The sequence below is a fragment of the Erythrolamprus reginae genome, chromosome 3 (assembly GCF_031021105.1).
Source record: "Erythrolamprus reginae isolate rEryReg1 chromosome 3, rEryReg1.hap1, whole genome shotgun sequence".
Taxonomy (NCBI): domain Eukaryota; kingdom Metazoa; phylum Chordata; class Lepidosauria; order Squamata; family Dipsadidae; genus Erythrolamprus; species Erythrolamprus reginae.
Genome location: NC_091952.1, coordinates 77,102,568 through 77,119,962, shown reverse-complemented (window position 1 = coordinate 77,119,962; position 17,395 = coordinate 77,102,568). Strand labels below are relative to the sequence as shown.

Here is a 17,395-nt window from a genome sequence, read left to right as displayed (position 1 = left end):
GCAGCGATCTCTTTTTTCTCCAGAACGACTAACTCAAGGTTGACTCAGCCATCCACCCTTCTGAAGTCAGTAAAAAGAGGACCCAGATTGTTGGGAGCAATATGCTGACTTTGTAAACATCTTAGGCTGTAAATCACTGAAGCAGAAAATAAGTCTTATTGCTATTGCTATATTAGTAACTTTCAGTGTCCTATAGGACGTTTTATGTGGTTCTCAACCTGGGGTCAGGACTCCTATGGGGATCAATGACTGTTTCATAGGGGTCACCTAAGACCATGGGGGAAGACAAATTTCCCATAATGTTAGAAACTAAAGCTTCTATTCTGGCGCCTTAGAACATATTTTTACAATCCAACCAATCAGGCGTTTACAGTGGGAGTGTCCCTCTAACTTTCCTGCCAATCAGCTTAAAGCTCTGTTGGGAGAATTGGCACTAGACATATGGTTGGGGGGGGGGGAAGTCACCACAACATGAGGAACTGTATTAAAAGGCCGTGGCATTAGAAAGGTTAAGAACCACTGCTTTATACCATCTGAAATGTTATTCATTGTTATTAATATTATTCAAAGGTATTAATAACCCCGTGATTGCTGGTGCTAAGCAGCAGCATCAGTACGATGATTAATATGCTCCTGGTAAGGATACCAGTGTATAAAAATTAAAGCAGAAGCAATAAAACACAAGCAACATCTTTTGCTTTCTAAAAATCGTAAAGAGATTATTTTTCCAGAGGGTGTTTCAGAACTGAATCTAAAATCATGTGGGATTTAGATTTACTATATTAATATATTGCTTATTTTTTAATTGTTTTATTTGTATTGTATTATCTATGATATATAACTAAATTGTCCGGAGACCACATGGTTTGAAGTAGTGTATACATTTTATAGAGAAATGTGTATTAACATCCCAGAGGTTATTATTTCACAATAACTCAATTTTAACCTGTTTCCGAAAAAACTAACAGCAATGGTGTCAATTCCGGAAGGAAGATAACGCCAAAGCATTGCAGTCATTACGGAAAAGAAGCACTTACTATTTGTCCCATCCATCATTCAATCCCATTTTATAAGGTGGGGCACCATAAGCAGTTTCTTCCAGGATTAATATCTCAAAATGGGTCAACCTTAATTGGAAAGGGAATTCCTGAACACCCCTAAGTGCCAATCATAAAGAGCTTTATACGTAGGACAAAACCAGCACTTTGAATTGCACCTTCCTGGCAGACAGTGCAAAGCCTTCAAAATCAATACGGGCAGTCCTCATTTAGTAACAACTTTCAGAGCCGCAACAGTCATGGAAAAAATAATTTTGCAACCAACCTTCACATTTATGACCTTCACGGGTCTCCAAAGCCAAAAGAAAAACCTAAAGTGAGCTCATAAGTTGCAATTTGACCTTGCTTAATAACCAAGTTATTAGTTCCAATTAAGGTCATTATAACTACCAGTTAAGCCCTAGGTAATGTGTGCCAGATGTTCTATACAGAAGCAGTGGTGGCTTCGGGATGGTCTTTGAAGACACCTGGAGCAGTCCAAACAGTGAGGAGGGCATGTTGCCAATTTGTACAACCTTTGCTTCTCTAAATACTATACTGACGTATTTTGTAATTTTGGTACATAACTCTATTGTCATGAGCTTCCCAGGATCTAAAGTGAATCAATCAATCAATTTTCAGATTAACAGATTTGGAAGGGACCTTGAGGGTCATCGCCCAACCTCTTGCCCAAGCAGGAGATCCTACATCTGCCTCTACTTAGGATCAAACTCACAACCTCCTGATTGTGATGCAAGAGCTCCACCTCTAGGCCCCAGCAGCTACCAATAAACCCAACACATTTTGAAATTGGATTAAATTACTAAACTAAAAAAGTTACATTGCTCCGCACACACTTGTGAACACCAGTTATCCATAGGAAACTCAATGTTAAGAAAAGGATTGTCATCAATACAGTGGTACCTTTACTTAAGAATGCCTCTACTTACAACTTTTCTAGATAAGAACCGGGTGTTCAAAATTTTTTGCCTCTTCTCAAGAACCACTTACAAACCCGACCCTCCGAAACTATAACCGGAAAAGGCAGGGAAAAGCCTCCATGGGGCCCCTCTAGGAATTTCCTGGGAGGAAACAGGGCCGGAAAAGGCAGTGAGAAGCCTCTGTGGGGCCTCTCTAGGAATCTCCTGGGAGGAAACAGAGCTGGAAAAGCTAGGGAGAAGCCTCCATGAGGCCTCTGTAGGAATCTGGAAGGAAACAGGGCCCAATCACATGCATTATTTGCTTTTACATTGATTCCCATGGGAAAAATTGCTTCTTCTTTTAAACTTTTCTACTTAAGAACCTGGTCAAGGAATGAATTAAGTTTGTAAGTAGAGGTACCACAGTGTTCCCTCTAATTTTTTGGGTGGGTGGGCGGAAAAGTATAGTGTCTGAGCGGGAGTCCCTTTGGGCCTGGGCGGCACTCTTTCCTTCTCACTCTTTCCCTCTCGGCTTCTGGGCAGGTTTGAAAAACTCTGAGTTGATGATGATTTTTAAGTGAGCCATTGCTCACTGCTCAGCTTAGAGGGAACTATGGGTACCACAGTATTTAATTTAATTTAATTTATTTAACTTAATTTAATTTATTTAACTTAATATAACGGAAAACAAGGAGAAAGATCACTAACCCAGAGCAGCTTCCTTTGTGAGTTGACCATGATAGGTGGAGCACTCTGTCATCATCTGGCGTAGCTCCACACTATTGTGCTTAGATGACCTCTTTACTACTGCCTCTGAGCATGCCTTTGTGTAAACCGAAGCAGGCCGGATTGTTTCAGTGCGACCGTGTTTGAAGGCTGCTGTGCTGCAAGATTCATAGGTGGCAACCGTCTGTCCATATTGCCTAAGAAACGCCATCTGGAAGGCAAGCTGGACTAAAGCATCGGGACTCAGCTTCTGGGTCTTTATGAATTCCTTGCCTCCTCTTTCAAACCGGAGGGACTTCAGCGTCAGCGATTTCACCGTGGCATCAAAGTTTTGCTTGGCTTTGGTGATTCCTTCTTTTAAGGCATCGTTCAGTTTGAAATCCAGCTTCTCTACAGCTCCGTGCGAATCGCAGGCAGCCGGCAGAGACTGGGGAGTGATGACGGGGGTCTCGGTGCTGTGTTTGAAGACTTCATTTTGGAACCTAAGCACAGCCACACCATCTCCCCAGGCATGCTCGAAGTGAATGGCCGCAGAGCCGTCTCTCGCTAAAATGAGATTAAATGACTTGTCGTACCACCTGTTAGTGCCATCGCCATGGAGCATAGTACGGGACAAATGGTCGACATCTTTAATTGGGAAATCATCAAGGCACAGGCAGAATATGGCCGAGTCCACTTTCCTTAAGGCCTCCCTGTTGCCATTGTCAAGGAGTTCCTGCCTCAGAGTCGCCCAGGTGTCTCGATTTTCAGTAGTCAGGTAAGGAAGAGGAAATGCTGCAACTGGAGCATTGTCCGAAAGGATGAATTTTAGGTGGGCGTGAATTTCCGATGGCTTCACTATGTTGCCATTTTGATCTAGCACATCAAACACATAGAAGTGCCCATTTCGAAGCACCAGCAAATGCCTGGCGTGCTCATCCGTAAACAGCTCGTCTTTCTTGGTTTTAGGCAGACGGGTGGAATTGAAAAGTCTGAAGTATTGCGACATGTCCAGCGGGTAGGCGTTCACCATATAGGCACCAAACCACGAGAAAGAAGAAGGCACAAATCGAATCAGCTTTTTGAACCCTGGAGTGTCGCTCTTGGACGGGTTCAGATGAAACACCTCTGGTTCTAAGATGCCAGCCCTAAGAGTCTTCAAGAAACGCAAAGCAGCAACAGTCATGTTGGTGGCTTTCACCAGCTGATCGTTGTATTCAGGTTTGGGGTCAGGACTGAAAGCCATGAATGGATTGAAGTTAAGAAGAATGGATTCCCGTGCCTTAAGATACATGTCAAACCAGGGACCTGAAATTAAGAAGCAATTATAAAAGTAAAGTTCAAGTATCATTAACTTACGACCCTGTAATTACTTGATTTGGGATAAAGTCAGGGCAACTGGATGGAGCTGTTTGTTTACTGCTTTCCATAATAACAGATACCATTTTTTTTTCCATTACGCCCTGGGAGAGAAACATTTGCCATTACCTAGGATTGAACTCTCAACCTTCTGACTCGGAGGTGAGCATTTTCATCACTAGGCCTCAATGCTGCTCTTCAAGGATCATTAATTTGGGATGCTTATGTTAGGGACTTCCAGTGAAAAGCGTATTTAATGAAGATCCATGGGATGCGGTAGAAAACTTTCCAAGTTCAATTGAAAATAGAATTTGTGTTAAATTCACTGCCATTCATTTAATATGGAACACTCATTTTGCATCCAATGCTCATTTACAATTTACTCCCCTCTTTGACCATTTATCATTTGTCTTCAATGAAGAAAAAAATCCCACACAAATACAAACATATTCTAGCTTTTTTTTACCTGTTTGCTTGTTGCTCCTGCTCTTTCCTGTGCTTTTCCTTCCATTTATTTATCTCCAAAAGTTTCAGATCCCCAGCAAAGATTTCACTTTCTAATCCCTGGCTTCCATCTATCCACTAAAGCAACTGAATTCTATACTTGGCATAAAAACACTGGGATTTCTTCACAAATATGTGGACTGAAAAATAAATGTGAATAGGAAATGAAAGGTAATCCTCTGCAGAGCCTGAACCTTCAAACAAATAAATACATTGGTATAAAAGTGACATTGTTGTGCTACTAATTTTTTAATGTTTACAGGTTTGTGACAGAGGTTAGCAGCAAACTAGATATCAAAAAACAGGTCTGCAGTGCAAAAACCTAGGTTCTGCAGAATATCGATAAGCAAATAATAAATAATGTGCATTTAGCCCACCAATTCTGCTCCAAATTAGACAGAATTAGTGCTATGAAACAGAATTGAGGTTTGTGTGGTTTTGATTTGCGTGAATTGCCTCAGATTTTCCACTTATATTCGACTTGTAAGTAACCGCCTACTCTCAGTCAACATTACTGGGGTGATGTTTATTACATGGCATTGGGCCAGAATACATCCAGAACTGCCTTCTACCGCACGAATCCCAGCGGCCGATAAGGTCCCGCAGAGTTGGCCTTCTCCGGGTCCCGTCGACCAAACAATGTCGTTTGGCGGGCCCCAGGGGAAGAGCCTTTTCTGTGGCGGCCCCGGCCCTCTGGAATCAACTCCCCCCAGAAATTAGAACGGCCCCCACCCTCCTTGTCTTTCGCAAATTACTCAAGACCCACCTTTGTCGCCAGGCATGGGGGAGTTAGGATATTCCTTCCCCTGGGCCATTACAAGTTATGTATGGTATGTTTGTGTGTATGTTTGGTTTTTATAATAAGGATTTTTAGTTGTTTTATTAAATTGGATTGTTACATGTTGTTTTTTATCATTGTTGTTAGCCGCCCCAAGTCTGTGGAGAGGGGCGGCATACAAATCCAATTAATAATAATAATAATAATAATAATAATAATAATAATAATAATAATTGTCCACAGAAACAACAGTGAGATACTTCACAACTCTCTTCGTAAATTTCATTTCAACAAATAAATCATTCAGCATTTTATTTCAAATAGAAGAAAAATAGGTCACATGGGGAGGGAAACAATGGTATAATTCTTTCCTTTTCTATATGAGTTGAGTAGCATGGCTATTTTGCTTCTTCACATTTTGTTCTTTCACTCAGAGGAAAGATTATAATTTGGCTAAGTTTTAATGCCTAAGGATTTCGTGGCCTACTCAAGCAAAGAGCATGGGGCAGGTCGCATTTTAAATTCACAATGATTTAATTCCGAGTCTTGATTATGTATTGGGTCATGAGTCTCTATTTTACTAAAGGAATCGGCAAGAATGTAATGGGAGAAAAACATAGGAGAGAGAGGAGCTGAATAAATATACCAGAATTGAGACTGGAATTTCCATTATAAGTCATTGGAATCAAGAGTCAAGTTGGACCCAGTTTTATGATAATTTTTTTTATGGCAGTAATTAAGTGGATCATGCAATTGTTAAGCAAATCCGCCTTTTCCAATGGGCATTTTTAATTAGAAAGTATTAAAAAAAAGATCACAATTCATGATCAGATAATCATGCAATCAGTTGTTAAGGAAATCTAGCTTCCTCAATTGACTTTGCTTATCAAAAGCTATCTGGGAAGGTCACAAATGACACTGTAATCAGTCATAAATGTGAGCCTGTTGCCAAGCTTTCAAATTGCAATTGCATGACCAAGGGATAGTACAAAGTTTGTAAGTGCAACTACAAGTCATAAATCACCTATTCTAAGGCCGTCGAAACTTTGATCCATTATTAAATGAACAGTCATAAGTCTGTAAATTAAAGTTCACTGATCTAAATTCTATAAATGTTCTCTTCCTTGCTGTTCTTCTATTATTTTATTTTTGTTTTGTCTTATTTTTTGCTGTTTCCTTTATGTTCTGGTATTCCTCCATCTGCTGACATAAGCTTCCTTTTCTTTATCTCATCTTGACTATTCTTTTTCCCCAAATCTTAAAAGTTTAGCAGCCTGCAATAGATTAACATTTTGTTGGTAATGGTCATTAAGTCACTATGATCACTCTTTTTCTACAGACCGTATATTTTATTTCTCGGAATGGCATATGGAATCGCGATTACGTGAAAGTTATAATACCGTGGTTTTTCAATTGTTTGAGCCAATTTCTCCATTTCCCTATTTTAAATAATTTCATTGCAGAGAGAGAGAGAGAGAGAGAGAGAGAGAGAGAGAGAGAGAGAGAGAGAGAGAAATACAGCCAAGGTTCTCAATTCCCAAGCAGTTACAAATTGCTCCATTAGCCCCAGACTATGCCCCAATTTCCTCCACTTTAAAAACCACTGCTATAGTCTATAAAATAACATCTTTTTATCTGCAGCAAAAAAACCCCTCTCTTTAGTTCTCATTTCTTCCCCCACTATCTGAACAGTATTCAAGTAAATAAAATGCAATTGCAGGGTAATTAGATCATCTTGTTTTCCTCCTAGAGACGCTAAGAGTTGAATCTGATACATTCTATATGGAAAAAGAGATGCTTGTTCTATCAATCCACTGTATTCTCTTCCATTCTCTAAATTTAGAAGAAGAAATCTAATGTATCTTATAGGTCCCCTCTTGGAAATTATTCTAGGGGTCCAGGCTTGCAGCTTATGACTAATTCCAACCCAATCTTTGTGAGGACACACGTTCAGCTTTTGCTTGAATATTCTTTGTTGGCTTGTCTCGGTTAGCTAGGCTTGAAACCTTCGACAACACCGAGCAGAGAATTTTAACAGAGCGTGGATGTGTGATAAAGCCAAGACACAGACTTAGTTAAATAAGTATTATTTACATATAAACAAAATATAAACAATCCAGAATAAGCATGAAGCACATACAGAATAATACGCACTGAGCAATTACAAGATTAGCACGAAGCTAAAATACAATATAGATAATAAGCACGAAGCTTATACAAGCACGGAGCTTAGAAACAACTCCCCCTTCTCTCAGACAAAAGTAAAGGAAGTAACTGAGCAAAATAATGAGCTTTTATAGCTTCAATGAGGAAGTGACGAAACAGCCTTGAATATTAAGTCTTCAAGTACAAGTTAACCCTTTGAGTGCATATTAACTCTTTAAGTACAAGTTTGGTACAGTTTACAATATGCAGTTTACAATGGCAATCCCTAACAACCATGTACCCTGTACTAACATTCTTCAAGTAGTGGAGGAGGAAATGAGAACTAATTCTATGTGTGGAAGAGATGTTTCTGATATCCCAAACTGAGTCGAATGCTTTGAATGTTATATCCAGGCTATATATATAATCCTTCTGTGTAGAAGTGGTTAGAGGAAGTAACAGTGAAGAACATCCAAGGGCATTAGCAGTGCAGTAGTATCGTTCTGAATTGCTACCGGTTTGTGCACGTCCTGGGGAAGGTGGGTGGAGTCTCCCACCACCACCGCTACTGGTTCTAAGAACCAGTCCAAACTGGGAGCAACCCACCACTGCAATAGTGGTGAGGGGAGAAAAGACACTGGGAAGACTAGAGTGGATAGATAGCAAGATAGGTTATATAGTGCGTGAAAGGAGAGAAGTATGGAGGGAGGGAAGGGGAAACGGGACATACCAGGGGAATATGGCATGCCGTGAGCTACTAAGGCAAGAGATGGAGAGAAGGAATAATCAGTACAGCTTTGGCCTATTCACTGCACAAAATCACTCTAGGATCCCTATAGATCAGCGGTTCTCAACCTTTCAAATGCCACAACCCCTTAATACAGTTCCTCATGTTGTGGTGACCCCCAACCATATGTCTAGTGCCAATTCCCCCAATTGATTGGCAGGAAGGTCAGAGGGACACCCCCACTGTAAACCCACCTGATTGTAAAAATATGTTCCATGGTGCTAGAATGCAAACTTTAGTTCCTAGCACCATGGGAAATTTATCTTTTCCCATGGTCTTAGGTGACCCCTGTGAAATGGTTATTTGACCCCCAAAGGGGTCCCAACCCCACCCCCACCCCAGGTTGAGAATCTTTGCTTTAGATTAAGTTTTGTCTTGGAACAACCAAACCTTTTCAGCTGTTGGTTTTGCTGAACTTTAGATGAGCTGAAAGGGTTCAACAAAATTTTGGGAACACACAGATTTGTTCATGGTTTGAAAAGAAGCATACTTTCCATTTCATGTACGCTCCTAAAGGAAATGTTAACCATTCAAAGAAGTTAAACAAGCATCAAAGCCCTTCCCGGACCTGTGGCTTCAGCCCAGTTAATGAAAAGGAAGACCCATTCTCTGTTGCCTGCCAGGTTAGAACTGATTCTTAATTGAGCAGTTTAAGGAAAAAGTCATCAAGAATGTAAGCAGCATTTCACTGTCATTTTCCTACCTGAAATATAACTTGTATGTTTATTTTGTTTGTCCTTTGCAACCAAATGATCATGCAGCTCTCTACCAATGCCCTTCTCAAAATTGTCAGCAAGTTGTTGGGTTTTCCTAAATTTGAAAAAAGAAACAGAAAGAAATTTAGTGTATCTCTCTGATATATACAATTCTTTGGGTGAAAGTGTAAAGTATGCTGCTGAATAATAAGGTTCTGCTAACCTTTCTGTACAGCAGTGTTTTTCAACCAGTGTGCCGTGGCACACTAGTGTGCCGCGAGACATGGTCAGGTGTGCCGCGAAGAAGGAAGCTCAGGTTCTGGTCTCGCAAATTTTGCTGAGAGAGTGAGAGTGAGAAAGAGAGAGAGAAAGAAAGAGAGAAAGAAAGAGAGAAAGAAAGCAAGAGAGAGAGAGAGAGAATGCAAGAGAGAAAGAAAAGAGAGAAAGAGAGAGAAAGCAAGAGAGAGAGAAAGAAGGCAAGAGAGAGAAAGAAAGCAAAAGAGAGAGAGAAAAGGAGAGGAAGGGAGAGAGAGAGATAATAAGCAAAAAGGGGAGGAAAAAAGAGAAATGAGAAAATGATTGAGACAGAGAATGAGAGGAAAGAGAAACAAAAGAGAGAGAGAGAAGTGACTCTTGATTTAAAGCATATGATAAAAAGCACCCAAAGAATAAGAGAAAAAACCCCAGCCCTCACCTGTTTTTGGAAATGGTTCAAGAGTTTGTATACACACACACACACACAAGGGTAGGGGAGGAGACAGGGATGGAAAAAGAGAGGAGAGTGTCTTAGGGTGTCATTTTGTGTCATTTTGGTTGGTGGTGTTCCCCAGGATTTTGTAAATGTAAAAAATGTGCCGCGGCTCAAAAAAGGTTGAAAATGACTGCTGTACAGAATAAAGAAGAGGGCCATGACTATGATATGCAAGAACCATTACCTAGGCAAAAAGGGCTAAAACAGAACCATGAGATGAAATTTCAAAAAGGTTCCACTGGATGTCTCTCTAATTCACTTGTATAAGGAAGAAGAATAGCACAATCAGATTTGCTGGGGTCTGTTATTATGGCCAATCTCAATAATGGTTTTAGCCTTCTGGTGGAATTGTTTTTCTGGTCTGGTCTATCCAGTAGGTGTTACCCCATTCCTTTCCTCCTGCATCCCTCTGAAATTCCTACCTATGTATTAAAGAATATAATCGTTTCCCCATTGCAGGAACCTTGGTGGCACACTGGTTAGATTGCAGGATTGCAGGCAAACTCTGCCCACAGCCTAGAGTTTGATCATGGTCGACTCAGCCTTTCATCCTTCCGAGATCAGTAAAATGAGAACCCAGTTTGTTGGGGGCAATAGGCTGACTCTGTAAACTGCCCAGAGAACGCTGTAAGCCAAGGTACTATAAGCCTAATGTTATAGCTATTAACTGTTCTGAAATGCAAAGGGGAGAGAAGTTTGCTTCAGTGCTATCTAGAAGGTTTTCCCCGAGACTGCCTAGATTAGCACTGCCATGAGTCTCGGTCAAGATAAACAATACTCAGGAGAATGGGAACTATAATGCAACACATCTGTAGAGAAACCAGACTGAGAAAAGTACCTATATCAGAAAGATGAAAGCTTGTTCCTACCTGAATTGATCATCATCCAAAAGAGGTTTCTGAGCACTCAGGTACCTTCTAATTGTATCTTCAAGTTTTGGAATGGGCAAGCTAATAACAAGAGGAATAAAATATTGAATCTGTGTGGTTAAAAAATGTTATCACAAACTCTCAACAAAAACATGCTGATAGATTAAACGGTCAAGCAGTTTTTAAGTTAAATATAAGCCCCAAGGCAGCTCTGTCACTTACTATAACTTATATCTACGTATAATTTATTAATAATACTCCCAGGTAGATTAAGCTTTAGTTAAGATTCAAGTAACACATTTTTATATTAAACGTTCAGCTATTCTGAAATAAGTAAATCAATACAGAAACAAAGTTAAAGAAAAATTATATTAGCCCGAACCTATAAAAAAGAAATTGTTGCATGGGAAAATGCTCTCCAGACTTAAAACAATTATATTGATATTCCTGCAGAAGTACAATGCATTAATACATTGCAATCCCACATATAGCATGGTAGTTAAGCAAAAACGGTTGTGTAATAATAATAGTATTAATAACTGGGGGATAGAAAATAGGAGGAGAATGAATACTGCACACCTGGCTCAAATGCTTTATTTATTGATTGATTGATTTATTTATTTACTTATTTATTTATTTATTTATGTAGTCTAATACACAATGAGGGTTTTAGTGGATATATATATATATATATATATATATATATATATATATATATACACACACACACACACACACACACACACACACACACACACACAGTAAAATACATGATGAAGGTTATAGAGGAGATACTCATAAGAAGAGTTTTGTTTTGTTTTATTTGTCTGAGCCAAAACTGTTTTTATTCATTCATTCATTCAGTCCAATACACAATGAAGGTTTTAGTGGGTATATATCTATATACACATAGTAAAATACATGATGAAGGTTATAGAGGAGATACTCATAGTAAAATATATCTAAGAAAGAATAGAAAAGAAGATATAGGAATAGAACATATCAATGAAAGAATAGAAGAAGAGATATAGGAATAGAAGAAAGGTATAGGAGATATAGGAGAGCAATAGGACAGGGGATGGAAGGCACTCTAGTGCACTTGTACTCGCCCCTTACTGACCTCTTAGGAATCTGGATAGGTCAACCGTAGATAATCTAAGGGTAAATTGTTGGGGGTTTGGGGATGACACTATGGAGTCCGGTAATGAATTCCACGCTTCAGCAACTCGGTTACTGAAGTCATATTTTTTACAGTCAAGTTCGGAGCAGTTAATTTTAAGTTTAAATCTGTTGTGTGCTCTTGTGTTGTTGTGGTTGAAGCTGAAGTAGTCGCCGACAGGCAGGACGTTTCAGCATATGATCCAGATCAACATTTAAGTTAATAGTTAAGGCATACTGGATAATCTCTATCTCTTTTGTCATTATAACCTATATGTAGGTTACTCATTTAGCAGGAACAATTTTTAAAAAGTGCAAAGTATGCATGGTTGAATCCACTGTTATTTAGACAACTAAATAGTACACTTTGACCTTAATGGAATAATCCTAAGTAAGCTGATTTTAAAAGTTCCCCCTTCAAGTTTAAGTTTAAGTTTAAGTTTAATCAGATTTGTATGCCGCCCCTCTCCGCAGACTCGGGGCGGCTCACAGCAACAGCAACACAATGTACAACAAATGCAATATTTAAATTAATTTTAAAAACCCCACAAGTTAAAACCAATCATACACACTAGCGTACCATACATAAATTTTATAAGCCTAGGGAGAAGGAACATGTCAATTCCCCCATGCCTGACAACAGAGGTGGGTTTTAAGGAGCTTACGAAAGGCTAGGAGGGTGGGGGCAACTCTGATATCTGGGGGGAGTTGGTTCCAAAGGGTCGGGGCCGCCACAGAGAAGGCTCTTCCCCTAGGCCCCGCCAACCGACATTGTTTAGTTGACGGGACCCGGAGAAGGCCAACTCTGTGGGACCTAACTGGTCGCTGGGATTTGTGCGGCAGAAGGCGGTCCCGGAGATATTCTGGTCCAGTGCCATGAAGGGCTTTATAGGTCATAACCAACACTTTGAATTGTGACCGGAAACTGATCGGCAACCAGTGCAGATTGCGGAGTGTTGGTGTGACATGGGCGAATTTAGGAACGCCCATGATAGCTCTCGCAGCTGCATTCTGCACGATCTGAAGTTTCCGAACACTTTTCAAAGGTAGCCCCATGTAGAGAGAATTACAGTAGTCGAGCCTCGAGGTGATGAGGGCATGAGTGACTGTGAGCAGTGACTCCCGGTCCAAATAGGGCCGCAACTGGTGCACCAGGCGAACCTGGGCAAACGCCCCCCTCGCCACAGCTGAAAGATGTTTCTCTAATGTGAGCTGTGGATCGAGGAGGACGCCCAAGTTGCGAACCCTCTCTGAGGGGGTTAGTGACTCCCCCCCCCAGGGTGATGGACGGACAGATGGAATTGTCCTTGGGCGGCAAAACCCACAGCCACTCCGTCTTATCCGGGTTGAGCTTGAGTCTGTTATTCACTCTTTTGATGACTGCCTGGACTAGTCCCTGAAATTATATTGGCAACATTTTTGGAAGTGGTTTTGCCATTGCCTTCTTCCTAGGGCTGAGAAAGAGTGACTGTTCTAAGGTTATCCAACTGTCGTCATGCTTAAGGCAGCACTAGAGCTCAAGGTCCCCTGGTTTCTAGCTAGGTGCCTTAATCACTACACCAAACTGGCTCTTAATTTAGAAAGGAACAATGCATAAAGTCAACCAAATAGGTACAAAGACATTAAAAGTAGCAATTACGTAGATACATAGAGTCAGTTCTTGAAAAACTGCAGGAACTAGTCCAGGCAGTCAACAGGATTCTAAAAACTGGCTTGAAGGCACAACAATTTCTTTAATGTATACATGTTTAACTCTGAACAGCAGAGATGGGAATCATGCCCTGCTTTTAGCATTACCCTTTCACCTACATACCACACTTTATTCTGGTCTCCTTTCGTTACCAACTGCAATGAAGCCCTTGCATTTTTCCCTTTCTCATGTTTAGCTCTTAGCACAGCTCTTTGTTGTGCTGTAATTTAGAATAGCATAACTCTCATTTCACCTTAGATAGTCTGGTGAGCAATCCAACTGCTTGAAAGTTCTATTAATCTGGAGCTGAATTAAATGAGAGGTTCGCACTATCTCTTAGCACCATGATGATGAACCTATGGCAGGTGGCAGGTGTAGTCGTATCACAGGGCACAGAAGTTCGGAAAAAGCACTTCTGGATTGTCGTTGGGTTGATTTTTTTTGTACTCCAGAGCAGTGTTTCCCAACCTTGGCAACTTGAAGATATTTGGACTTCAACTCCCAGAATTCCCCAGCCAGCATCTGGGAGTTGAAGTCCAAATATCTTCAAGTTGCCAAGGTTGGGAAACACTGCTCCAGAGGATTCAGGAAAGCTTCCTGAAGCCCTGGAGTGCAAAAACAGTACAGCAGGTAAACCAGAAGTGCTTTTTCCGAACTTCCGGTTTGCCCATTGTGCTGTTTTTTGCACTCCGGGGCTCCAAGAAGCTTCCCTGAAACCCCCCACCACCCCCCAGAGTGCAAAAAACAGCACAACAAGGCAAACTGGAAGTCCTTTTTTTCTGAACTTCTAGTTTGCCCATTTGCCCATTTATTTTCATGTCCCAGGCTTCAGTGAGAGCTGTGTGCGTGCGCGGGGACAGGGATTGAGCGCATGCATGGAAGCAGGGGGAGGGAAGGGTGTGGGCATGTGCTTGTATGCTAGCACACACACACACACACACCCTTTTGGCAACAAAAAAAGATTCGCCCTCACTGTCTTAGCATCTTCAGAGTTTATTGTGTAAAAATAAAATCAATTCCTGTCCAGGCATGAGTTCACAGAATATCCTAGCATCAGCACAATCCAGCTATGAAGACAAGTTAAAATATTTGTTTTGAGCTCACACATTATTCAGACTGTGTTGTATATTCAAAAAAAAAGTTTAACATTGCTGCCTTAAGATTAATAATAACTGCAGAAAAATCATTGGTATTGGTTATAAGTATGACTAAACAAGAATGTATGTTTAGTTTTTATGTATGTTTAAATGTTTAGTTTTGAAGATAATTTTTAAATTAATTATTCTATTAATTGGCTTAGAAATGTTTTATTTATTGTATCTTTTTATCAAAATGTTATAAGCCGCCCCGAGTCCACGGAAAGGGGCGGCATGTAAGTCCAATAAATAAATATGTACCGTATCTATGTATGTATAAACTGAATAATGAGGATTAAACAGCTAACATACAAATACCCAGAACATGTCTACTGCCCCTGATAAACTGACATGTCCCTGCAACTTGGGTTCAAAAATGATGCAGATGTAGTTTTCCATTTGTGGTTGAGTTCAGGAAACATAACCATGACCAATTGTGTTCTGCAAAGAGATATTCCTTATGGATTTCTGCAAAGTACCATCTTGTTCAAAGTCTTTTATTGTACATTCAGCACTTTAGCAGGGATTATGGTGATGACTCAGCAGGGATCGGGATCCTACTGGCTGCTGTCAACTGTTTGCATGGGAGGAAGGTGAAGGTTAACTACACCACCCTGCACAGCTACGTACCTATTGGTGGAGACACTGTTTTTTCTACATTACCCTGCAAAGTGACACCCAGCTGTAGGCAGATCACTTTCCTTCAACAAGCTGCACTCATGAATCAAGTTTTGCAGTGGATCAAAGGGACTCCTATGTTATCGGGAACTATCTGATCCATCAGGTAGGGTGATAGAGGCTGCATCCAAAAGTGGAGGGCAATCCTCATCACTCACCCCAACATCCCAGGCCATAGGATGAGCCACAAGATGTGTGGGAGTTTCCTGATATGGCAGAAACAAAAAGGATAAGTGTTTCCCAACCTTGGCAATTTGAAGCTGTTTGGACTTCAACTCCCAGAATTCCCCAGTCAGCATTTGCTGGCTGGGGAATTCTGGAAGTTGAAGTCCAGATAGCTTCAAGTTGCCAAGGTTGGGAAACACTGCTATAGATCAAGTTCGGATGACGGCGAAATCCATTTGTCCAAACATATCTCTTTTTCCAAGTTCACCTCAAGAAGCAATTGGTAAATGCTCCCTGATTCGTGAAGCAAGAAATCCATCAAATCACTGCATTTTTCCAGCATGAGCCACAAGTCTGCTTCTCCATAAAAACCAGCTATGGAATGGAACCAATTATGTGCTCTTGGAAGACCCAAAAGCGTGCTTCTTCTAAGAGACAACTGGACTTTCTTGAAGGTGTTTTTCCCTCTTTCCTTTAAAAACGTTTCTCTTCTCATCCAAAGAATAGCTCCCAGCATCAGTGACCGGTAAGGTCCCACAGGGTTGGTTTTCTGGGTCCCATCAGCTAAACCAGTGTTGGCTGGGGAATTCTGGGAGTTGAAGTCCAGATATTTTCAAGTTGCCAAGGTTGGAAAACACTGAGCTAAACAGTGTTGGTTGGTGGGTCTGTGGAGGAGGGTCTTTTCTGTGGTTGCTGCAACTCTCTGGAACCAGCTACCTCCTGACTGCTCCCACACTACTGGCCTTCGGGAAAGCGGTGAAGACCTGGCTTTTCCAGCAGGCCTGGGCCCGTTGATCTGATGGTGTACCATTGGGATCTGGCCATAAATGGAATGCATGGTTTTTAACTGTTGGACTCTAAATTGTTTTAAAATTGTTTTTATAGGTTTTAATATCATTTGTATGTTTTTATTTTTGGTTGTGAGCCGCCCAGAGTCCTTAGGGAGTTGGGTGGCATACAAATGGAATAAATAAAGGAAGGAAGGAAGGAAGGAGGAAGGAAAGAGAAGGAAGGAAGAAATAAATGAAGGAGGGAAGGAAGAAAAGAGAAGGAAGGAAGAAGGAAAGAAAGAGAAAAGGGAAGAAAGGAGGGAAAGAACAAAAGGAAGGAAGGAAGGAGAAATAAAGAGAGAGAAGGGAAAAGGAAGGAAAAGGAAGGAAGGAAAGAAAGAAAAGGGAAGAAAGGAGGGAAAGAACAAAAGAGGAAGGAAGGAGAAAGAGAGAGAGAGAGAGAGAAAGAAAAAGGATGTAAGGACAGAAAGAGAAAAAGAAAGAAGGAAAGAAAGAAAGAGAAAGAAAAGCTTGGATGGAGAAGCCAAAGATTGGATGAGAAGCCAAACGCTTTCAAAAGGAAGGGGAGGGGGGGGGCAAGAAAAATCCAGTTGCCTTTTGGGGGAAAAACCACCTTTGGGACAAGCTGGTGTTTCGAGAATCTCCATAGACATTTTATTCTCCAAAGAGTTTGGTTAAGTGCTGTAAGAATGAACTTCTAAAGAACTCTGAATCGGATACGGGGAGCTTTTTGCGTGCGACTCAAAGCTACGAGGTTCTTCCTCCCAGAGTCAGCGAGTGAGAGAAGCCCACTGACTTGGACCACCCCTTCCTATTTGAAAGAGGGAAGGGAAGCGGACGGTGGGGGGGACCAAAGGCCGCTCCAGAAGGGCAATCGGAGGACGCCAGCAAGCCAAGCTCCACCCGGCGGAGGCGGGGATCGAAGCCCGAGGGCTCCGGGGACCAGAGACCCAAGCACTGCCGCTCGTTCCCTCCGAGGAGGCGCTTCCTTACCGGGGCAGGCTCTTCTGGTAGTGCATGGTGGGGACGATGCTGCGGTGCAAGTACTGGGAGAGCGCATCGTCTTGGCTACTGTAGCTCCTGCGGGGCCCGGTGAGGAGAGGCGGGAGCCAAGACCCCCGGAAGCGAGAGAAGGAAGCAAAGAGCAGCGGCCCGGTCACCATGGCGGTCTGGATGCCTTCTCTCCCGGTGGCGGAAAAGGAGACCGAGGGCGAGAGAGCCACCCGC

At 41.5% G+C, this 17,395-nt stretch overlaps 1 protein-coding gene across 1 annotated transcript in view; it reads right to left on the bottom strand.

The window, feature by feature from the left end:
* The window catches only part of CPT2 (carnitine palmitoyltransferase 2), a 26,952-nt gene extending 9,557 nt beyond the window's left edge, over window positions 1-17,395 (bottom strand). Inside the window, exons 1-4 of the mRNA XM_070745882.1 lie at window positions 17,162-17,395; window positions 10,551-10,631; window positions 8,939-9,045; window positions 2,666-3,970 (exon numbers count right to left, since the gene is read on the bottom strand). Coding sequence (XP_070601983.1) covers window positions 2,666-3,970; window positions 8,939-9,045; window positions 10,551-10,631; window positions 17,162-17,331 — 1,663 coding nt within the window. The 5' untranslated portion in view covers window positions 17,332-17,395. The remainder of the gene's footprint in view (window positions 1-2,665; window positions 3,971-8,938; window positions 9,046-10,550; window positions 10,632-17,161) is intronic.